The 25,553-nt window shown below is 38.7% G+C and overlaps 1 protein-coding gene across 1 annotated transcript in view; it reads left to right on the top strand.

Moving 5' to 3' along the window:
* Positions 1 to 25,553, top strand: part of TOP1 (DNA topoisomerase I) — an 80,183-nt gene that overhangs the window by 8,737 nt on the left and 45,893 nt on the right. The window contains exon 3 of the mRNA XM_060123854.1: positions 21,146 to 21,248. Coding sequence (XP_059979837.1) covers positions 21,146 to 21,248 — 103 coding nt within the window. The remainder of the gene's footprint in view (positions 1 to 21,145; positions 21,249 to 25,553) is intronic.

Below are 25,553 nucleotides of genomic sequence, written 5' to 3'. Positions count from 1 at the left end.
CCAAATGTTTACCTGGTTCTTACTTTTCTAAGAATAAGTCTAAGGCAAGGTGGTTACTGCTGAAAGAACTTCTTCCAGCAATAAAGGTGGGCTTAGAAATGAAGGAAGTGTATTGATGTGGGTAATTTCTCAACCTTTTAATAGAATTATGGGTTTTCTATTAAAGTCACCCAGAGCTTATATGTCATTTATACCTCAATTAAAAAAGAAAGATAACCAAGGGTTTATCTTTTAGATGCATTTAATCAGTGAAATGCCTAGTTCATTATTTGTGGTTTGTTTTTTTTTTTTAAACCACAGAACTCAGTATGTCTTCCGCCATCATGGTTCTTCAAAGGGTACTCTTTTACTACCTGCCACCCCAATATATATATATAATATATATTATATATATTATATATATAATATATATATATATTTTTTTGGCTGCATCACGTCTTCGTTGCTGTGCGCAGACTTTCTCTAGTTGCGGCGAGTGGGGGCGACTCTTCCTTGCAGTGCGTGGGCTTCTCATCGCGGTGGCTTCTCTTGTTGCGGAGCACAGGCTCTAGGCGCGTGAGCTTCAGTAGTTGTGGCACATGGGCTCAGTAGTTGTGGCACACGGGTTCAGTAGTTGTGGCACACGGGCTTAGTTGCTCTGTGGCATGTGGGGGGATCTTCCCGGACCAGGGCTCGAACCCGTGTCCCCTGCATCGGCAGGCAGATTCTTAACCACTGTGCCACCAGGGAAGTCCCCACCTCAATATTTTTAAACTGAGAAGACTCAAAGCACCTGAGAGTTACTTTTATTTTTCATTTATTCAGATGGTTGCTCAAAGTGACCAGCTCAACTTGCTGTGAAATAATAATTCTTGGGAATAAGTGCCTTAGATAATAAAACTTAGGTATGAGAACTTAAGTAGCAAACTCCATGTTAACAATTGTGCATGAGTATAGGCATTTGGGGGATTCCATGGAAAAAAATTTTAGTAATGGCTCATAAGTCTAGGTAATGCTGATTATTGAATTGCCTTGAATTTTTAATTTGGAAGTACTATTTAAGATAAACCGAAGTTAGTTAGGGATATGTTTACTATTGTACATTAAACTAAACCAAATGGATCTTAGTAGAGATCTTATACCATGGATCAAAAGGATTATCCGAGTAGCATCACAACAGGAACAGACTTCAAAATTAATATTCAATTAAAGGTAGTCCAGAGAAAATAATTTTGTAGGATCAAAATTACAGCACAGGGTCTAATTTTAAAGAGTCTCAGAGGTAAAGTCTTGAAAAGATAAACATCTCAGGAACAAATGGTTCTTAAAGTACTTAGGAAAAAAAGTGAGAAAGTGAATATTAATACTGCATGTCTCTATTGCCCTCCGTATGTTAGAGTGTCAGAAATAGGATTGGGTTTAAAAGTCTTCAGAGCTTGGACCTCTTTCTCTTACATCATTTTTCTCTGATTAAGAATGTGAATAGCCTTGGGTGGGGAGGGGATCCATGTGTCTCCACCCACCCACCGCCAAATCAGGCAACCATAATGTAGTGGAAAGGATATTTCAATTTGAGCTCTTGCACTTCTGCTCAATGGCGATGTCTTTGAACAAGTTAATCTCTGAGTCTTAGTCCTTTGCATCTAAACTAGGTCTAATACTGAGGATTAAATAGCATGTGAGGATCACTTTATTTATTTAAATTTATTTATTTATTCATTTATTTTTTGCTGCGTTGGGTCTTTGTTGCTGTGCGCGGGCTTTCTCTAATTGCAGTGAGTGGGGGCTACTCTTTGTTGCGGTGCGTGGGCTTCTCATGGCGGTGGCTTCTTTTGTTGTGGAGCACGGGATGCTAGGCTTATGGGCTTCAGTAGTTGTGGCTCACGGGCTTTAAAGTGCAGGTCAGTAGCTGTGGCACACGGGCTTAGTTGCTCTGTGGCATGTGGGATCTTCCCGGACCAGGGCTCAAACCCGTGTCCCCTGCCTTGGCTGGCAGATTTTTAACCACTGCGCCACCAGGGAAGTCCTGAGGATTACTTTAGTAAAGGTAAAAACTTAGAAAAAAATTTTGAGTTCCTTGCCAGTCCTTAAATTAAAAAAAAAAAAATCACCCAATCACCTTTTCAGAGATTGCTTCGTTAGTCTTCTGTACAAAGGGAACTTCAATTTCTTTAAATTTGGGTATTGTGAGATTTTACTCCAGGGGAGAAGGGTCACTAGGGAGCTTTGAATATGATACTGTTGCTGTGAATCTGAGATGGGCGGGCTCAGGAGGGTGCTGACTCGCCTTTACTTTGTGACTGTGTACAAACCACTTCGTTTCTCATACCGCTTTGCCCTTGGGTTGGTGCAGTATTTAAGAGATCTTCTTAGGAAGGTAAAACGTTCATGTTTAATTGCAAATGGAAACTTTAAGTTGCCATGTTCATTTATTTAAACATTCACAGAGTAAATACCTGTAGTGACTAGATACAGATGAACAAGACAAACCCATAGGGCTCTCAGAAGGAACACTTTGAGGTTAGTAAGTTGCAGGCCTGTATTTTTACTTCCTCTGTTGAGATTCCATGTGTTTTCATCAGTGCAAAGGCTCCTGTCGTACCAGGGTAAGTGGGAACGGAAGGTACTTTCTGGCAGCTAATGCTTCACTATCAGTGAAAAAGAGTGATGTCTCCATTTATTTCCAATCCTAGGAGATTTTTTTTTCCCTCCTTGGAAAGAATTGGAAAAGCTAGGACCTTAGATTTCCAAAGATGTCCAAACTCATAACTGTTCTAGAAAAAAAAAATTTAGGATACCTATAAGCTCATTAAAACTTTTTCACCTGGAATAGAAGAATAAAAGTTTAGTTTTAAGTTCTGTGTATTTTCCATTATCTTTTTGTATCAGATACCTGTTTTGCATGAATTTTAGGAAATTAGTTTTCAGGTTTCCCCGAACAGGTACATTTGTCAGGGTGACTAGAAACGTTCACATTCTGTGCAAGAGATTCATATGACAGTAGCTAATCAAGTATTTGCTTGAAATAGTTTAAATCCTTGAATGCATTGCCTAAAATAAAAGCTGTGAAATCACCATCTTATTAAATTTGAAGAACTGAAATCTTAGAGGTTAGACTCAGGACTTAAAGTCCTGGGAAACTAATTGTATGAAACATTTCAAATATATTACTGTTGTTACTCCTTCCTAATCCATGAGGTGTCTTGATACGGGCAATACATGAAAGCTGTTAAACTCCTCAGAGGAAGGTTCAGAGTACATAGTAGTGTTATGTATAGTGTGATTTGAACACTAGAAAACTGATTGAGACTAAACGTTAGCTTTACTCTGCCTTATTCTTATAATCAGTGTGTTTTCGCAGGAGTAGATGCAATGACAGTAGTTCTTGCTATTTAACGTCGAAATTTTCACAGTTCTAGTTAACCAGGAAAGAACAAAAATGGGGAGGAGGAATACAAATTGGCTAGTCTTTGCAACTGCTGGCTTGTTACACTTGACTTCCAAACTGAAAGCTCTCCAAGGCCACACAGCCCAGCTCTGAAAAGTCTCCCAGTTAGCTCCCTTAGCATACAGAAGTCCACGACAGACAGACGGGGTGGGCTCAGTGGAGATTCAGCTGATGGTGGTTTGACCATAATTAATTACTCTTTCCACTTAAAAATCAAATCACCTTCTTCCTCCCTTGAGTGCAGTGTAATATAAAAATCACACTTCCACAGAAGTTTATAATCTTTTTACAGATGTTAGCACCCTCCTAATCTCAGAATGTTGGGAAAGTGGTCTATAAGCAGAAATGTGCTTGTTTTCTCTTTGGGGAAACAGATTTTAGTGGGCAAACAAGAAGCTAAAAATTTTCCCTCAGTAGTCCTGAAAATGTTATAGAACTTATTTAGGACTGGAGCTAACTTCTAGAATTTAGATGTCAGGTAGTGTTTGTGTTAAGCTCAAATTTTTAGGGGAAGAGTTCAAAGTTATAGTACAATATGATGAAATATGTCTATAAGTGACTGAAAACAGTGAAAGTGTTTGCATAAATAAGACTAGCGGACTATCAAACAGAATTCATCCTGATTGCACATGTGTAAATATGCATGCCAGTAGGTGCTGTTGTACAAAAGTGAAGATAATTTTGCTCAGTACATTTACTGAAAACTTGATATATTTTTTTAAAGGCCTTCTGCAGCAACCCTGTTTCCCAGAAATGAAGTTCAGTGTGCGTTCTTCTCCTAGAAGTCTATGATCATGTTTTGTTCTGTTAAAATATTCCTTTTTACCCTGGAATGCCTCCTTAGTGTTTAGAACTTGGTACAGTTTAGATAAGTATATCATCTCCATTTTCCTATCTATTTTTAGGAAGGCATTAAGTATTGTAAACTCCTTGAGAGTTAGAAACATCTCAGAGCTTGTTTCAATATTGAAGGCATAGTCTTAGATACTCAGTTTCCTTTCCAGTGAAATCTGTCTGCAATCAACACTTAACCCCAAGCCAGAAGTAGCCACTTTTCTCTGGCTTTCACTGAGCCTTTGTTGTCCTCTTCCAATTTTTCATTCTAGGCTTTAGAAATTTATGTGGTTGGCTTATTACTTACTAGGAAGTGGGCAAGAGCACTATCTCATCTTATATGGTCAATACAGATGCTTTTAACAAATGTTTAGTTGTGAAATGGGATCCTCCCTCTCTCCTAGCTCACCAACTGGTTGAAAATCAAGTTAGGAACATTGAGAGCTTTACACTGAGTTTTCAGTTCTTAAGCTAATTTGCATAAGAATTACCTGGGAGTGCTTGGTAAAAATACATATTCCTAGTCCTATGCCTTGAAGTTGATTCTGTTGTGGAGCTATTGAGAAATCTACATTTTAAATATATCTTTAACAATTCAAAATGATTCTAATACAGGTGACCCATAAGTCACCTTTGGAGAAACTGATCTATGTGAACTATTTTATTTGGCTAAGATCTGTTTTGTTTCATTTGATTAAGGTACTCCATTGGTCTAGTTATTAAATTTACAGAATTTTTAAAAAGGCATCAGAACAGTGTTTTCCATATATTTATAAATGCTTATTACTTATCTCACTCTAATTTAAATAAATATCTTCTACCTTTCAACGAGCATTTAGATAAATAGCAGAGATAGTTAACTGCCTTTGCAGCTGTTTAACTATGTGTCTCATCAGAATCCTAATCCTTTCTCCTACTTCCATGTTTAACCAGCCATTATTTGATCCTGATGTCATCTTTTAAGATTGGTTGACTAAGCGGAGCATGAAGAGTGAGAGGCAGTTTTCATGCTAGTGTTCGTAGGATGTTGAAGGCAGGGCTTGAGGACGTGAAGTGGAGCGTAGTTTAGTGGAATGCTGTGGATCTAACCTGTGGAGGGCACTATCTTTAGGTTAAACTAGGGGTCTTTAGTTACTGATGGCACTGATTGAAATGGGAGGATTTGAATAGAGCAGTGGTTCTTAAAGTGTGGTTTCTTGATCAGCAGCATCAGCATTGCCTGATAACTTGTTGGGGGAAATGCAAATTCTTGGCCCTCATGCAAACCTACTGGCTCAAGCTCTGGGAGTGGGGGCTCACGGTCTAGGTTTTACCAAGTCAGCCAGGTGATTGATACACACTGAGGTTTCAGGACCAGTGGAATAGAGTAAGATTTGAAGTTCACCTTCTCCTATTGCACCTCTCACATTTTTAGGAGGAATGAAAGACAGTTGAAGTCCATGTGCTCACCAGTGAAACATAGGCTTTGGAGTGAGATAAACTTGGATTCAACTCTTGGTAGTTGGGTGGCCTTGAGCAGATTATGACTCTGATTCATATGAAGCCTATAACTAGTTTTGTAGTAATTCAACCTCTTAAACAGTGTTCCTTGTTTTTTTCACAAGGCCCATGTCTGGGCCTCAATACTTGTTTGATACTTATACTTCCTTATAGTTAGGAATTTGGAGTAATTCAAAATGGGAGCAAAAAATAGGAGCCAGTTACATGATTAGCACCAGGAAAGCTTCTAAAGAGCATATATGTATTCAGGCTTACACTTTCTGTAGCTAGTTACCCAGAGAATGACCTGTGCATTTCAAGCACAGTCAGTAGTGATATTCTGGACAAAAAGGGCCCGTTGGCTGAATTAGTAATAGGATGCATGAAGCAACGCATCAACACACTTGATACCTTTATGGCCAGACAAGGTGTGGACTTGGGGCCGTTTGAGGCCCACGCCCATTGGAAATGGGCAGTTTAGGCTGAGCTGGTGGGTTCCTATGCAGCACTGGCAGGAGGTTTGTAGTCACTTTCACTACTTCCCAGGCATTAAGGGCCCACTTAATAGAAGCAAAGGAAGGCAAGCCTGCAGGAATGAGCCTGTCCTAATTGAGCTGGCCTGAGAAGGTACATTTTCAGGTTAGACAAGTCCTTTTTCTCTTTTAAGTTCTGCCTCCTAGGAAAGGAGAAGCATTTTCAGTACGGAAATGTCCTTGTGAAAACATTACTCACTACAGAAGAGTATGTAAAATGCAAATAACCCTCTTAAGGATCTTGTACTGGTTAATTACTTTCAGAGGCAAAAGTAAAAAACTCCAACTTTGTCTTGCGTTTAGAGAACAAAGATGAGTTAGTAAAATGGGACTTCCTTGCCATACTCCTGAAGCTTAAAATAATTGCTCTATCTGGTTTAACTTACACCTTAGTGGACTAATGCCTTAGTTGAAATGTTCTCTGGGCAGCACTCGTTGAGTCTCTGATTCCCCTGGAACTCTGCAGAAGTGGCCTGCTTTTGAGATGGCAAACTTCGGCTGACCTTAAGGAACTACACAACATAGTGTCTTGCCGTGTAGGCAAAAGGCCCCTGACTGGGCTCCAGCAGAGGAGTCACTGGTGGAATGGAGAGTGCTAGGCAAGGCATCAGGACACAGGAAGTCTCAGTCCTGGTTTTGTCAGCACTGTCCAGTGGAATTTTCTGTCATGATGGAAATTGTTCTTGATCTGTGCTATTCCACATGGTAGCTGCTGGCCATGTTGAGCCTTTGAAATGTGGCTAGTGTGGCCAAAGAACTTAATTTTCAAGTTTTATTTTTTCTTTAATTTAAAGTAGCTACATGTGGCTAGTGGCTTCATATTGCACAGCACAGCTCTAGGTAAAATTTAGATAAGAGCAAAGAGATTTGGGTTTAGATTTTACTTGGAATATGGGAGGTTGGGGCTCTTGGAACTTCAAAATCCAAAACAGGTATGAATTTATGTTATGAGTTTGAATAAAGAACTTCCTTCTGTAAGTCTACATTGCCTTATCCTGGGTGACATGCTAAGAGGATTTATGACTGGTAAGTAAAGTTGAGTTTACCACAGCAGTTGGAAAGCTCAGACAGTTTTCCATTTTACTTGACCCCTTTAGTGCTACACAAAGGTGAACATTTAAGGTACCTGTGGATTGAATAAATTTTCATTTTATCTCAGCAACCCTATGAGATAGGTCATGTCTGTTTTGTAGTTGACAAAAACAGATTAACTTATGTTTACATATAATACCTTATGGATCACTGTCCTTTAAAATGGTTGGTTTTAGCTCACAACTTAATTTGAAATTGCAAGTTTTTAGTATGTTGCTATGACAAGAAGTTAATTCATATTTGTTCCACTGTAGTCAGTAATAAATTAATGTCTCACTGTAAGTGGTAGAGAATCTAAGATTGTCCAGGCAAGCAAATAGCACCCAAGATTTTAACTCACCCAAGGTGCTGCTTATAGTAAAAGCAGATCAGAACTCAACTTCTCCACCCCATTTGGGGTCTTCCTGTCATTTGTACGCTCACAGTGAACATAGTGAGTGAGTGTTGACTTACTTATAAGTAATCTAGTCCACCATTAGCCAGACAATCTTAGTCTGGTGGAACAAAGTGAGATTTTATAGCCTTGACCACTGGCGTATAGTGAACGTATGAGGTCTTAGAAAATAACTTGAGTAAATTGCTTAAAGACCAGGGACAGATCCAGTTTCCTTCAGCTTTAGCTTCAAATTATGATCTGTTATTTTTGAGGGTGGGAAGACAAAATGGAATTGGGATAAAATAAGTAGCTGAATTTTGAACATTTATTATCTCCACTTTTGAAGAAACTGAGGCTCAAGGCTATAGTTAGTAGTAAGCCACACAGCTGGGAGGCTAATCGAAGCCTGTCTGATGCCACAGCTTGAGTTCTTAAATGTGACACAAAACAAGGTAAAGGGGAGCCTGGGTGACTCAGTTGCCTCCTGGGAATCCTGGGTTGTAGTGGAGTGACCTGTGTGGTATCAGACCAAGGACTTGGATTTCTTAGAGCACTTGCCTTCATTTAGTGGATCCTTATCAGACTAATATCATTGACTAGAAGGCTCTGTTACAGTTTAATGTGTAATCCTTTCCTTATTAAGGAAGGCTTGCCGGCTTGTGCAGCAGAGACCCCTGGATAATTTATTTTTAAGCAGTTCACCTTGTGCTTGGAGCCAGTTACTCCAAAAATCAGTAAAACTTCTGTTTATCTGAGTACTCAAGAAAAAGGATCTTTTTGTTAACCAGGGATTTACTAGACCCCGCCCCCCCAACCCCCTTATTTTAGAAGGATCTCTGAAGTCTGCTTATATACTAAGGAGTTTCATTGGAGGTGGTTAGGAGTGTAAACAAGTGTGATGTTGTTACCACTTCAAGGGGGATAAATAACAAATTTAACTAGCTTGCTGCTTAAGAAGCAGAATTAGCAGTGGGCTCAGCCTTGGCCTCCCCTTCAGAGTTCTCATTCGTGTGACTGACTCTGTCTAGTTTTGTAGAGCAAGTAGATTTTAACCACTTTTAAATCAAGTATGGCCATTCACGGGCTGTTTGAAAGGAGGAGAGAAGAGGGAACCAGGCTGAGCATGGATATCATTTAGGGGAAAGCCTTAGGTAAAGCAAGGAGGATATTCATTTACACACCGAGCTTCAGAATGGCACCGCTCTCTCTACGGGGGCATTGGGGATAGTTTCTAGTCACTGTTAAGTAATTGCAGAGTTCTGAAAACTGTGCCTTCTTTTGTATGGCCCATGGTGTTTATATTTTTTTACTGGTTGGGGAAAAAATTATTAAATACACCTGAAACTAATATAATGTTATGTCAGTTATACTTCAATTTAAAAAAAGAATATTATTTCATGACACAGGAAGATTATATGAAATGCAAATTCCAGTGTCCATAAATAAAATTTTATTGGAATGCAGCCATGCTCATTCATTTACATATAATCTGTGGCTGCTTTTGTGTTACAGTGGCAGAGCTGAGTATCTGCAACAGAGATTGAATGGGCCACAAAGCCTAAAACTATTTATTACCTGTCCCCTTAGAGAAAAATTTTGCTGACCCCTGGCTTGGTGAGTAGTGCCAGATGCTTACCTTGCTGATTCACACTTGTATGTATCACAGGAAGCTCACGGGACTCTTTTCATAAAACTTGGTAGCCTCTGGCTTCCAGAGGAATCTGTATAAGCCAAGTGTCAAAAGTTTACTGTGAGCTTGCAGCTTCATTAAGTCTTATTCTATCTTTTTTCTAGTCATTCATCTTCTCAACTGAGTCCCAGTGGCAGGACTCAAGTTACCTCTGTCTCTAAGCACGTCTGTGCCCGATGTCCAAACAACAAAGGAAATTTCTTTTCTAAAGCACCTGACTACCCTACTCCTTATCTAAGTTGGGGTAGCTGTGTCACCCCTAATGTAGCTCTTCCTTCTTCCTTTCAAATAGGGGCTGGGAAAGTAGCAGGTGAAAACCTCTTTCTTCCTCAGTTGTAGAGCCTCAGTATACTCAGCTGTAAATTTAAAAAAATCCCCAGGGACTGACTCAGCAAGCACCTTGTGCCTGCCTTTTAAAGGAACAGAGAGACCCAGTTGAAGTAGAAACTGAAAATAAAATCGGTAGCATGTCCATTATTGTAGGTGGCTGGTACTTGGTATTAATCACTGCTCAAAGGACCAAGACATGACAGAGCAGGGTTTTTCAAAATATGATTATAGATTATAGTCACCTGGAGAGCTTGTGTTAAAATACACATATCTGAGGATGATCTTATTCCCAGGTCTCACACATAGGAAAGTTTGAGAACCACTGCTCTTAAAAGAGATTTTTTAAGCATTTAGATTTTTTTCTTTTTATCCTAATTTGTTTGAACTAAAACAATTTTTAAAGATCATAGAATTCTTGGGACTGTAAGTGTAAGAGATCAGTAGAGGTCATTTTACAGACTAGAAAACTTGAGACCAGAGTAGAGAAATAAATTACCTAGGACCCCGTCATGACATTGCATGTTTTTTTTATTTTTAATGTAATCAGTTGGTCCCTGGGAATAAGAGCCAGAGGAAGAGAGGAAGATGAACTTGAATTTAAGGAGCATAATGGGAGGAGTAGGATGGGAGAGAAGGTTATAAAACAAGTTAAAATAGGGTGCATAGACAGGAAGGGACTGAAAAGACAGATTAAGGCAATTGTAGTGTTGTAAAAGCATAAAAGGAGTCCAATTTAAATGAGGAAGTGGACTGGAAGAGAAAACATCCTATGACCATTTAACCCTTTTTTGTATGAGATTGAGGCCTAAAGCACACCAGTTGGCTGCTTCATGGTGTGTCTTTTCCAAGGCAAGGACATGGAACAACATCTGGCCACTAATCTTACAGAATTGCTGATGTTTAAGAACCAAGATAGGTCCACTTAGGTGTTTTTAAGTCAGTTTGTGGCATTTCTTCTAAGCATATAGACACTTGGGAAGATGTTGTGATTGGTTTTAGAACTTGAGATTGTGTTGCAGAGCTGGTAAAAACAAAATGGAAAATGCTAGACTGCTATCTTTGAGCAACTCTTAGTCTTTTAATGCATTATACTACTAAGTTTCTGATGATGAAATTTTACCAAGTATTGAACATTGAGGAGAAAAACTTAAGTACTTTGCAAAATATTTGGCAACCTTCATCTGATTGTTTGGCCCTTTCTTTGACTTGGCATCTATCACTTCTTATGAAGGTACCTTCCAGCTGCAGTATTGAAGTCTGATTCTGGAACTTCATGGGGCCAAGTCCAGGGAAACTTGGGAGACCCTTATGGAGACCCTTTTTTCCCCCTCCCTTTCAAGAGTTACTCATTTAACAGCTGCTGGGTTGGGGTGATTATGATGCTTATTATGGGACTTCATGAGACCAGAGACTTGGTACTGTTTTGCCACACCTAGAACAATGCCTGACACAGAGTTGGTACTCAGTAAATATTTGAATGAATGAATATTGTGAACCCCAGCTTCTTTAAGGAGAGAAGAAGAAATACTTACATCTGCATTTTCTCCCTGGAGTTTTTTGTGTTATTAGCTTGAGAGTACTAGGTCCCTAATGAGGAAACCCCATTAGTTTCAATAATGAACAAGTCAGTTCATGACAAAAGGTCTCGTTTATATACAATACACATTTGGGGAGAAAAAATGATAATTTGGACTTTAAAAATTGGAAATATTACTAGTGTCTTTCTTTAGAGCTGAATCCTCCCAACATTTTTCTTTTAAATTCCGGAGCTCTTTGAACTTTTAGCCATAACAGCCTCTGTCTTGCATACTTTGAAAGGCTATTAACTATGCACTGGAATTTTGGAAATGTTGTCTGAGAATCACTGTAAAACAGTGATAAGGACTCTTCCATGGGCTGCAAATTGAAATCAGCCACCCATTAAGATGGATCACAGACTGGATTTCCTGGATTGAAACTAGATCAACATTGATAAAGTCTGAATTTAGGCAGCTGTGTGGGGAGAGAAGGAAGGGTAGAGTTCTCTCACCCCGTCAACCCATCCCCCTTTCAGTGACAGGCTCTCAGTCTTCGTGACTGCTTTTAGTTTGGCATTAAGTTCCCGAGGAGATTCTTGCACACCCCTGATACTGACCACACTCCGGATGCCAGTCTTTATCATTGAGACCAGCTTGTTGTCTGTCCTAGACAAAAACAGTCTCAAAGTGTTAGAACATACTGGATGTAGAGTGTTAAGTAGAAATGGGGATTTTGTTAAAACTCCAGCTTCTGGGGATGTGGTATCCATGGGTTTAAAGGTCAGGGAGGAAGGAGAAGATACAAGGATTTATCCCAATAGAAGTGATTTAATAAATGAGCAGGTGATGAATATCTTCTTTAGAAAATTAATTTCTTTTTTTTTTTTTTTTAATATTTAGGCTGTGCTGGGTCTTAGTTGTGGCATGCAGGCTTCTTAGTTGTGGCATGCATGTGGGATCGAGGTCCCTGACCAGGGATCGAACCTGGGCCCCCTTCATTGGAAGCACAGATTCTTACCCACTGGATCACCAGGGAAGTCCCTAGAAAATTAATCTTTTCACCCACTGTTTTCACCCAAATCGTTCCACTGTCCACTTTCCTAAGGCACTGGCTATATATCTGTGTGTCAGAGATGAGCAGAGATTATCTTTGACAATGTTGTTTGAGGGCCTCTTTGGGGAAGGCATCTTTTGGTTGAATAACTATTCCCCACCCCCATCCTCCACACACTTGACTATCTTTGAAGGAAGAGCACATCATATTTTACAGCTACTGCTTTAAGTCTCAAAACCTGTTGTCAGAAGTCAGTGTAAAGAGGTCTGCCTCAAAGCTTGGCAAAGAACCCTTCTTTATACCAGAAAAGTCTCTGCTTTTGTTTATAAGGAAGCAAAGGACTCTCCTGCTCTGATCTGATTACCCTAATCATTTAGAAGAAGGTTGGAGTGGTAAAATCCTTAAAGATCATGGAGTAGTTGATAAAATGGTCAGAAATCTTTGCCAGTTCCTTTGCCTTTTCTCTCTTAACAAAATGTAAATGTTTGTGCTTGGGTTGAATTGTAGTTGCATTAGTGACTTATGCAGCTACCTAAGTCACTATGTAGCTTGTAATAAGCTTGGTAACACTGTTAGCCACCTGCTGATAACCACTAAACTCATGCAGATATTTCTACCTGGGGGTGTTAACTGGTTTAGCAGTGTATCCCTTAAAACCAGTAGGTATTTTAGGCTTCTGGGTACAGGATTGTTAGATCAGGCCAAAGTTTTACTTCTTTCTTCGTAAGCTGCATCCAGGAAAGAAAATCAGACAGCCTTTTATTTATCGTTCGCTGGTCAGGCAAGGTGAATGGGCATGGTTGCCACCTTAAATGCATATATAAAACCTGAACCCTAAGTTATTTGGAATGATTGGGTAGGCTTATTTCAGTTTGATGTAAATTAATCATGAAGAGGGGTCAGTAACAATTGTACCTTATTGACAGTTGTGAACATGTTTGGAATTTTGTGAAGATTAGCCAGGAATTCTGTTACAACCATACACAAAGAATCTGATTGACTTTTGAAGTTAAAATTCTTTCCGGTCACTTAAATTTTCTGAGCCCCAATTTCTTCATCTATAAGAGAGGTGAGTTTACTGAGATTACAGGTATCAAGTCAATGATGAACAGATTTGAAGCTCTTAATCACTAACCTATGCTGCCTTCTTATAGACCCAGTAGTTAAGTGACTTTTACCCAAGGTCATACAGTCAGTGGTAGAACAAGATTTGAATTGGATCTTTTTCACTCTATTGAACCAGTCTGCTTCCTTCAGAGGTTGTTTCCAACCTTCTGTGCTTGTCTGTTATGTCTCTAATTGTCATTAGGGTTTAACTATGATCTTTTGTTCTAACGGCATCGTTCTTGAACTTTTTTTCTTTTTTCTCTGGCCCTGCCGAGTGACTTGTGGGATATTAGTTCCCTGACCAGGGATTGAACCTGAGCCCTCAGCAGTGAAAGCGTGGAGTCTTAACCACTGGACTGCCGGGGACTTCCCATTCTTGAACATATTTAACAAAGTGTTTTATGGACTTGGCTTCCTTTTTCATATAATTTGTATATGTGTCTGGTTTCCCTGTGAGGAGTGAACTCTTCATCTTACACCGTGATACTGATTTGGCTACTTGGGGCCGGTTCTGGACTGGTTTCCAAACCTGCAGCTTCATTGTCATCCTGGGATTACGCCAGCTTTCAGGTACTTTATAACAGTTGGATCAAATTTTGCTGGATTTATTTGATACTGAAGTTTCTTATTCCTAGGTGTTTTGTTTCTCTTCTGTCTAAGCAGAGGATTGGGACTCTAAAGCTACAAGCAGTAGAAGTGTATCTATATCTTTTTTAAGAAACTGCTTTTGGGACACATGGTTTAGAAAAGCAAATTAAATATAACTCTGGGATTTTATTTTCTTGTATGCCCTGACAAGAATCAACTCTACCATTTCCTAGCTGGCAGGAAGTACATCACACTTAATTTTGCTCAATCATGAGAAGATACATTTCTCAGTAATAACAACAACAACAACAATAATGATAGTAATAATAGGTAGTTGACTTTCATGGCTCATCTGCCAAGAATTCCCTCTAGAGAGGGAATTCCCTCTACCTTGCTAACTCCCTCTTAGCCTTTAGCAAGACTTAGTTCAAATACTGCCTCCTCCAGGAAGTCTGTGTTAATGCCTCATTGCCCTGTTGGATCCAGGCTCTTTATTTCTGTTCTCTGGTGGAATCAGATTGTTTCTCCTCATTATATTACTTTTCACTTGGAAACAAAGGAGGCAGGTAACCCAGATTCATTATTTTTACTCTTAAGACTTGTTTCAAAATGCTCATAATCCTACTACCTTACTACCCTTTCTAAAAAATAACAGGGCAGAAAAGTAGAAAATTCTACCATGGTGTAAGAGACAGAGGTAATGACACCCATGTGTTTCATGTGTAGACATTTAGAAAAATGTCTGTTACCTTTTTAAATATAGGAGCATCATGATGCAATACAAACACTGTTGCTTTAAGGTCAATCATTTGACATCCGAGATTTTTGGAGATAGGAAAGGAATTTTAATCCATTTTAGCAAGTCTAAAATTAAGGTTTCTTCTCTGATGACCTAATTTTCTCTGCCTTCACATATACATAGACCAGCATAAATTTTCTGCTTTTAAAATATATATTCAGGCTAAATTCCTAGATATGGATTGCTGGGTTAAAACAGAGTATGTGAGTTAGTTCTGCTGGATATTGCCAAATTCCCCCTCTATACGAACTATATGCACCTTTTCAGAGATGTCTTAAGAGGCAAAAATGTGTATTAGATTTGGTGAAATCAGTACTGCCCAGAGTTGTGAAAACTAGAGGTAATACATAAAGCATACTACCTTGTGCAGAATGCACCCTTAGAAAGGGATAACTATTACTCTTGTGTGAAATTGGGAATATTTCCTTATCGTAAGAGTAGTAAGAAAATTGAATAAGACAGTGTAAGTACTCTAGCATGGTTCAGCACCTATATTAGTGCCCCTTTTCTCTTGCTTGCCGATGGCTGTTTGGGTTCATATCTTAATTATTCCTGCAATCTGAGAAGACACAGATACTTACCTCTTTTGTCATTTGGAAGTCTCTTTACTTAAAATCTTTGTTAACCTCAAGGAACATCTTAGGTGACAATAACAGAATATGTTGATTCCTGTTCTCTCTCTCTGTTCATTGACATACCTATTCTTAGGGAGTAACTCTAGTTAAGTTAGAGTGAAAGGAATTAGTTGTTAACATCTTCTCAAGGCTGCCTTATTTCAGGGATCGATCTTCCTCCCATGTCTTTATCTTGAATTTTTGAAGGCTAGGGTTTGAAACACCTGTCATCAAGAGGTTATTGGGTGACCAGAATTCACAATGAATGGGGTTTTCTGGTGACTTAATATACGGTGGTTTACACCTTTCATTTCTAATCTCCAGTCAAGTTCAAAACAATTCTTTTTGCATTTAACAGATGCTTGAAGTGGCAAGATCCTTTCTCCAAAACATTTTAACAATATCTATTCTTAGATGAATTCCAGATAAGGGAAAGAGTATGTACTAAAAGTAATATTCAAGTCCATTAGTATGCTGTCTACATTTTCACTTTGGGGATGTAGATTATTGTGCCCTTATCGGCATCTCTTCTGACCAGCATCTTTAGATTTCCCAGTGTTACCTTAAATACAATATGACTTCAGTTAGTTTCATCATTTCTTCACTCTTTTTGTTCTCTTCGTTTTTGTTCTGCACAGCTTTCCTGTGTCTTCTTCCAAGGCACCTTGTTCTCGTCACCTCGACTTAAAGTCTTTGAGTCTTCTTTGACTCTTCCCCTGCATTTATTGATTACACATACCAGTGAGTTCCTGGAACTGGATTCTACTTCCTCTTTTTCAACATGCTTTTATGTTTTCTCCTTTCTTCTCAATCCCTTTGTTATCACATTTTTCTAGATTGCTTCAAAAACACTAGCTAGTTATTTTGCTTTTACCTTCTACCCACACTGCCCTTCAATTAATCCTCCTTAAGTATGGCTTTTATTTTGTTCCTTTTCTGCTTGAAGTAGCTCCTTGTCATCCTGAGAGTAGGACACCCTGACTTGGGTTAATTTCATCTATCAGACTTTATCTCTTACTGCTCCTTAACACAAATCCTCTCTTGAACTAGGCTGGTCTTCTCCTTGCTGTACTCTATATAAGAAGAAAAAATAAGGGATTGAAAGGGACGAAGCTTAAAGATAGTGTTTAACTTTCTATTATGAAAAGTTTCAAGCATATTTAGGTAGAGAGTAGTATAGTGAACTCCCACGTATCTTATCTGCTTACTTCAATAACTATCAACCTCTTGCCAATCTTGTTTTCTCTATTCCCATATTGCTCCAATTTTTTTTTTTTTTTTTGCCTGAGAGTATTTTAAAGCTAATTGCAGACATCCTTCACCTGGAAGTACTTGCGTATGCATCTTTAAAGGTTATTTATCTATCAGTTTACATAGTGCAGATCATCTCTATGGTGGTTTCCCTGTCAGTTGGTAATTTAGCTTGTTTACACACTTTTGGTGTTCATGAGATGCCTCATTCCATTTTGCCTCCCTGTCATTTCTCCTCAGAAGGCCCAGGCTGCCATGTGGAACTATACTATAGCTATTCAGATATTTGAAGAAGTTGTCACATATTATTCTTTTTGGTACCTGTCACAGCACACATAGCACAATTTGAGCATACAGGAGACATGTAATAACTTTTAAAATTAGGGGCACTTGGGTTTCAGATCTTTGACCTAGGTCTTACTTGCACTAGTGGGATTTTCCGCTACAACTTTAAGTTTCTTTCTTTAAGTTTCAGACATTTTGGTTTTATGTTTTTAGATTAGCAATTGAAAGAATTGGGGACCTGGCTTTCAAAATTGATTCTAAGGTTTTGTGCACTTAAAACAACGTTTTGGGCAGACTGGTTATCTAAAACCTACCTGGAATTATTTTCAACTTTTACTTAGTTTTCTTTTTCTTTAAATTTAGTGCTTTTTAGTAAGCTAATAATATGTTTTCCTTGTGTACACCAGTACTTGTCAAAATAAATTTTTTAAGCTGGGTAATTTTAAAAAATAACTTCTTTATTTTATTATAAAAGTGACTCATCGGGAAAAAATTGGAAAACAAGGCAAAGTATACACACAGAAACTCAAACTGCTTATAAATTTACCACCCAAACTACTTTTAACATTTGGTGTCTATCTTCTAGTCTTTTTGGACATGTTTCTGTGTTTGTTGAATTATACACAGAGTAATTTTTTTTTTAATATATTATGTCCCTGCCATATGCTTGTGCCATAATAGCAGATCCTAATGTTCTGTTTCTTGTTTGCTAAATCTGGCCTGTAAACAAAATCAAACAACACAGACTTCATTCCAGGTTGTAGTGCTGGTGGCATGTTTTGTCATTATTGTGGTTTTAACCGTAAGTGCTAGTTGGGCATAGATGTAATGAGGGTATTAATTATTGTCAAGTGAACAGGGGCCACCAACTTTGTATCAGATTGACTCAGCATTTTAAAATTGTAGACTTGAGATTTTCAGAAATTGGAGGGTTCTTTATGCTACATGGAAGATTGGGTTCAAGTCCTATTTCTGACACCATATGATTTTATTTTCCCATCTCTGTGGGATGAGAATTTCTTACAGCTAGGTGTACGGTCATGCAAATTTCTGTTTCCCTAGGGCCTGGCACAGAATAGATACTTAGTGGATTGTGCCAAATGTGGCTTCTTTTTTTGCTGTGAGCCAGGAGTAGTGTGAACACACACATTGCCTATACATTATTGTTAGTTATCTATTGCTATTAAACATGTTATCTCAAAATTTAATGGCTTAAAATAACAAACATTTGTCTTACACAGTTTGTGTGAACCAGGAATCCAGGAACAGGTTAGCTGGGTGGTTTTGGCTCAGAGTCTGAGACTGCGGTCATCTGAAGGCTTAACTGAGGACCCACTTCCAAGGTGGTTCATTCGCGTAGCTATTGTCGGGAAGTTTCAGTTCCTCACCACATGGGCCTCTCCATAGGGCTGCTTGGATGTCCTAACAGTATGGCAACTGGATTCCTCCAGGGCAAGGAGAAAGATCCAGTGCCTTTTATGACCTGGTGTTAGAAATTGCACACTGACATTTCCACTTTATCCTGTTTTTAGGAGTGAGTCACTAAGTCCAGCCCATATTTAAGGAGAAGGAAATTAGGCCACACCTTGAAAGGAAGAGTATCAAAGAATCTGTTGGACATATTTTAAAACTACCACATGTGTTGGATACATAAACTTCTAATTGATTCATATTCAACATTGGGGTCACATGTCCCCAGTGAGCTGCATTTTTAATATGCCCTTGGGTTAATTCTGATACACTAAAATTTGAGAGTCACTAACTTAAAAAAGTGGAGAGAGATACCATGTTCGTGGATGCAAAGACACAGTATTTTTTTTTTTTTTTTTTTTTTTGCGGTACGCGGGCCTCTCACTGTTGTGGCCTCTCCCGTTGCGGAGCACAGGCTCCGGACGCACAGGCTCAGCGGCCATGGCTCGCGGGCCCAGCCGCTCCGCGGCATGTGGGATCTTCCCGGACCGGGGCACGAACCCGTGTCCCCTGCATTGGCAGGCGGACTCTCAACCACTGTACCACCAGGGAAGCCCCACAGTAATGTTTTGATGTCACATCTCTCCAAATTGTCCTATGAACACAAACTCCCAGCTGGCTTTTTTTTTTTTTTTAAAGAAATCAACCAACTGAATCTAAAATTTATATGGAAATACAGAAGACAGAATAGCCAAAACAATTTTGAAAAAGAACAAAGTTAAAGTACTTGTATTATCTGATATCAAAACTTACTATGGAAAAAAGCTCTACTGTGAAGCTTTAGTAGTCAAGATAGTGTGTGTGTGTGTAGGATAAAATGGGGTCCAGAAACAGATCGATGATTATGTGGTCATTTCATTTCCAGTAAAGAGGCCTAAGGCAATTCAATGGAGAAAAGGCAGTCTTTTCAAGAAATGGTGCTAGAACAACTAGACATCTTTATAGATTAAAAAAATGTTCCCTGTCCCTTACCTCTGTAAAGCTCCTAGAAAAAAAGAATATTCACAATACACATGTCTAACCAAAAATTTGTAATGGATAATGTATAAAGAACTCTTACAACTTAGGAATAAGACAAATTTTTTTAAGTGGGGGAAGGATTTGAAGAGATACTTTACTGAAGGAGATATATGAGTGGGCCAATCTGCACATGAAAAGTTGCCCATCATTTAATCGGGAAACTGGATTAAAACCACAGTGAGAGGGACTTCAGTGGTGGCGCAGTGGTTACGAATCCGCCTGCCGATGCAGGGGACACGGGTTCGAGCCCTGGCCCAGGAAGATCCCACATGCCACAGAACAACTAAACCCGTGCACCACAACTACTGAGCCTGCACTCTAGAGCCCGTGAGCCACAACTACTGGGACTGCGTGCCACAACTACTGAAGCCCGCGCGCCTAGAGCCCATGCTCTGCAACAAGAGAAGCCACTGCAATGAGAAGCCTGCACACCACAATGAAGAGTAGCCCCCGCTCATTGCAACTAGAGAAAGCCTGCGCACATTAATGAAGACCCAACGCAGCCAAAAATAAATAAATTATTTATTAAAAAAAAAAAAGCACCACAGTGAGATACCACTACATACCTGCTAGAATGGCTAAAATTAGAGACTGATAATACTAAGTATTGGTGAGAATTTGTAGCAGTTGGAACTCTAATCCATTGTTGGTGGGAATGTGTAATGATACAATCACTTGGGAATACAGTTTGGCAGTTTCCTATCAGGTTAAACATATACTTACCGTATGACCCTATAACTTCTCTATTAAGTATGTACCCAAGAGAAATGAAAACACATCTACACAAAGACTTGTATATGAAAGTTCGTAACAGATTTATTCGTAAAAACCAATGCCTGAAAAGAACTCAAATGTCCATCAACAGGTGATTGGATAAATAAATTGCAGTGTATCCACACAATGGGATACCATTCTAATAAAAATCTAACCAATTACTGATACATCCAGCAACATGGTTGAATGTAAAAAAAATTTTGCTAAACATAAGAAGTCACACACAAAAGAGTAAATTCTATAATTTCATTCATATGAAACTAGAAATGTAGACAAATCTAATTCATTGTGCTAGCAGATCAGTGGTTGCTTTGGGCTGGTGATGGAAAATGGGGATTGACTGGGAATGGGCACAAGGGAGACTTCTGAGGATGATGGAATTATTCTAAATTTTGATTGTGGTGGGGATTATATCTGTGCATATGTTTGCTAGACTTATCACACTTTATCTTTGAAATTGTATATCTTACTGTATAGAAATTATACTTCATTAAAGTTGATTTAAAAAACAGGTATCTCTTAAGGTTTGAATTTTCCAGAAGTTACATAGATAACCATCTGATCTTGAAAGTCAGTGTTCAAGATTTATCCCTTCGAATCATTTATGGCTTAGTCTTCATAGTACCTGATCTACGAGAAGAATACCAAACTGTTGCTTCCTTTTATGGTAGAATTGACTCCCCTCCCCTTCCTGCTTATTTGTAACACATCTTGGTTTTAGAGGCAGGGTAATGGGATGCCTTGTCTGGGCTGCTTTGTGAAATCTTTCCCTCCGATGGAATGTGCTGTTATGGCTACCATGCCATTTAAATCCTGTCATTGTGCTTCTTGACCAGCTTGTCAAGGTAGGTGGGCAGGAGATAGCTCATGACTGCTCTTTACTGACTCATCTCTTATGGTTACAGATTCTCATAAACACAAAGATAAACATAAAGATCGAGAACACCGGCACAAAGAACACAAGAAGGACAAGGAGAAGGACCGAGAAAAGTCCAAGCATAGCAACAGGTAAGGGTTGAACCAGCAAGTCCCTCATCATTCAGCAGTGGGTTGGCTATGGCTTGGCTCACCTGGAACAGGCCTTAACTTGAACCACAGGTAAATACCATGGATAGCAAAGTCAGCAGAGACTTTGATTCCAGAGTTGTTAAGAGGATGGCCTTGACAATTCAGGCTTCCTGGGGATGCCATTTTTCAGATCAGGATGTACAAAGCAAGTATGGTGAATTGTTAACACATGATGGCATTTAATCAAGTGTCCAGAGAGCTTGCCTTGATAAAAGGTGACTGGATTGGAGACTTGATATATATTTTTCTTATTTCCGTACTTTAAAGGGTATAAATTTAAAAATTCTTAACTTAGGCTTCCATGGTTTATAAGCCCCTGAAATCATATACAAAAGGTTGGGTATATGAGATATTCCCGGAGAGAACATTCCTAGCTTTCGTCAGGTTACCAGAAGAGTTCAGCTCTCACAAAAGCCAATAACCGCCAATGTAAATGAAACTCAGCGGTGCTGCCCTCTGGGATCCAAAGGAATCAGAAAGATGTTTTCTTGTTCATTTTGCTTCCATTTTTTTGATGTAGGAGACAAGTGGTTAAGCCCAGAGACTTAGGTTATCTTTGGATATAGGACCACTTATTGAAAATGAGGACTTAAACTTCCATTTTGAGTTAAAGGCAGTTGTTGGTGAGAAAGCCATAGGGTATTCTCATAGTGGCCAAAGTTTTGGTAGAGGGAACATAAAGTTCAGTCATTTATTGGCACAAGTGCCTGTAGCCTAGAGTCTCTTAGAACTACTTCATTAGGTTGGCTTATTGTCTGTGGACAAGATATTTTCAACATAAATAATAGTCAAAAGTTTCTTGTCCAATATATACAGAAACCTTCTACAAATGAATAAAAATGAGGCAGATAATCCAACAGAAAAATTCATGAGAGGATTGAGTAAGCTCTTCACAAAAGAAGATATCCACATGGCCAATAAAAATACTAGAAGACGCTCAACATTATTCATCAGGGAAATGCAACCTCAATATAATATCCTACACATTGTAATAATGGCTAAATATTAAAATAACACTAATACCAAGATCTTACAATGATGTGGATCAATCCCATTTCTGATGGGACTATAAATTGTTAAATCATTTTGGAAAACTACTTAGCAGTGTCTTCTAAAGTTAACATATGTATACCCTGTAACTTAAGAATTCCGTTCCTGAATGTGTTCTCAACAGAAATGTGTGTATTTGTGCACCAAAGGGCATGTACAAAGCTATTCAGAGCTGCATTGCTTTTAATAGCCCCAAAGTGAAAATCTCCTAAATGCTCATTGATAGTAAAATGGATAAAGTGTGGTATATTCACATCTTAGGATACTATATATAAATAAATATGAAATAACTACGGTTAAAGTAATAAGCATAGGTGAATTCCACAAACCTATGTTGAGTGAAATAAACCAGCCAAAAAATACATATTGTATGCTTCAATTTACTTGAAGTTCAAAAACAAAAAAATTAATCAAGACCTTTAGAATTCAGAGTCATGGTTATCTTTGGGAAGGAAGGAAGGGTAGCAATTGTAAAATGGTATGAGGGGAACTTCTGGTGGGGTATCAATGGTATTTTTCTTAACTTTGGTGGTAATCACATATTTATCGTTATTTTGTGATAACTCTGAACTCTGCACATACGATCAGAATATAATTATGTGTATATGCTACTTTTATTTTTAAAAGTTATAAAAAATAAGGCTTATCAAGAAAAAAGATAAAGTGAGAATTCTAAGTCTGTTCTTTTTATGAGTAATGAAAAATTTTTAAATATTTTAAATGAAAATTTTAAATTAATAAGTCTTTGAATCATTAACCAGATTAATTTCTCTAGTGAGGATGTTTCTTTACAAAATCATCTATCACTCCTGTGGTCGGTCTTTTTCTTTTTTTTTTTAATTCTTAAATTTTATTTCTTTTTTTTTAACTTTCTGGCTGCGTTGGGTCTTCGTTGCTGCACACAGGCTTTCTCTAGTCACGGCGAGCAGGGGCTACTCTTCGTTGCGGTGTGTGGGCTTCTCATTGCGGTAGCTTCTCTTGTTTCAGAGCATGGGCCCTAGGGTGCGTGGGCTTCAGTAGTTGTGGCGCGTGGGCTCAGTAGTTGTGGTGCGTGGGCTCTAGGGCACGTGAGCTTCAGTAGTTGTGACACATGGGCTCAGTAGTTGTGGCTCGCAGGCTCAGTAGTTGTGGCTCGCAGGCTCTAGAGCACAGGCATGGTAGTTGTGGTGCGTGGGCTTAGTTGCTCCACGGCATGTGGGATCTTCCTGGACCAAGGATCAAACCCATGTCCCCTGCATTGGCAGGTGGATTCTTAACCACTGTGCCACCAGGGAAGTCCAGTTCTGTGGTCTTTCCCCACCACTCACTCATTTCTTACCACTTGATTATCTAGTTTCCATTTTCATTAGTCTAGTGATTTTAATTTTAGTAGTGGAATCCAGTCTCAGTTCACATGCATCTTTTTTTCAGTTTGTAGGTGTCCAGCCTATATTAATATCTACCAAAGTAGATTTGAGAGCAAAGAATATTGCCAGTAATGAAGAAGTTCATTTCATAATGATAAAAAGGGACCAATTAATCAGGAGGACATAGCAGTTATAAATGTTTATACACTGATATCAGAGCCTCAAAATACATGAAGTAAAAACTGATAGAATTGCAAAGAAAAATAATTCATATTTATAGTTAGATTTTACTACCTCTTTCTCAATTGATAAGCAGAGAGAAAAGCATTAAGGATATAGAAGACTTTGAACATCATCAACCAACCTGATTTAATTGACATTTATAGAATATTACGCTCAACAGTAAAATACACATGGAACATTTGCCAAGATAATACCATATTCTGGGCCCAGGCCTTCCCCTTGAAACCAGCTTCCCTTGGCTTTCCACTTTTCTGGCCACCTTTTTCATCCTCTCATTCCAGTTCACAGAGTGATTCTCTAAGTTTTTGGCTCTCTTCCTCTGCCACCTCTCTTGCCATTTACCCTTCTCTCACATTCCATTTCCAGTCTCCCTGAACTTCTTTTCAGTTCCCCAAACACAGCGTGTCTTCTGAGTACTCTAGGTTTTAAAATATGCTGTTACTGATTCTGGAATACTCTGTTGCCCTCTTAAGAACATTCTTTTAGTTGCAGCATAGAGTTTACTTCTTTCAGGTATCCTTTATGCCCTCCACCCTCATATTAAATTTTTATGAGTTCCCTCGCACCTTGAATATATCCCTATCACAGTAATTACCAGTTGTGGTGTTGTTGTAATTGTCTCTTTACTTTTCTGTGTGCCCTATTAGACTCTTGAGGTCCCTGGGAACAATGTTGGAGTCTGTTGTATTCATTTTACATCCTCAAGGCTTAGTATAGTACCTGGCAGATAGGTGGTACTTAGTAGTGTATGTTTGTTGAATCAATGAGTGGTTGACCTATGGTTACACCAGTTACCATCTTCTCTCTCCTTTTCATATATTCTCAATTCTATAGGATGGTTCCCTTTGGCCATCCCACATTTCAAATACCTTTGTGTGTGTGTGTGTGTGTGTGTGTGTGTGTGTGTGGTGAAATATGCATAACATAAAGTTTGCCATTTTGAAGTGGCATTAAGTACATTCACCATATTGTGCAACCATCCCCAGTATCCATCTTCAGAACTTTATCATCATCCCAAATAATCTCTGAACCTCTTAAATAATACCTCCTCATCCCCCCTTCCCCCCATCCATTAGCAACTTCTATTTTCTATCTCTGTGAATTTTTCCACTCTAGCTACCTCATGTAAGTGGAATCATAAAATATTTGTCATTTTTGTGTCTGGCTTATTTTTCTTAGCATAATGTTTTCAAGGTTCATCCATTTTGTCAAATAACAGAATTCCATTCCTTTTTATAGTTGAGTAATATTTCGTTGTATGTCTACCACATTTTAAAAAATTCATTCATCTGTTGATGGATACTTGGGGTTGTTTCTATCTGTTGGCTATTGTGAATAATGCTGCTAAGAACATGGATGTACAAGTGTCTGTTTGAGTCCCTGCTTTCAGTTCTTTTGTGTGTATACTTAGGAGTAGAATTGCTGATCATGTCAAACAAGAATTATCTTGCTTGCCATGTTTATGATGTGCTAGTTGATGTGAAGTGCCAAAAAATGTGAGATAGTCTTGACCATGAAGAAAGAACTTCATCATCTGAGGACAATGCTTATAGATCAGATGAAGAAAAACTAATTTTCATGTTACCTGAAATCTGTCCAAAAAGAC

The sequence above is a fragment of the Lagenorhynchus albirostris genome, chromosome 15, assembly GCF_949774975.1.
Source record: "Lagenorhynchus albirostris chromosome 15, mLagAlb1.1, whole genome shotgun sequence".
Classification (NCBI taxonomy): Eukaryota; Metazoa; Chordata; class Mammalia; order Artiodactyla; family Delphinidae; genus Lagenorhynchus; species Lagenorhynchus albirostris.
This window is presented reverse-complemented; position numbering and strand designations above follow the sequence as displayed.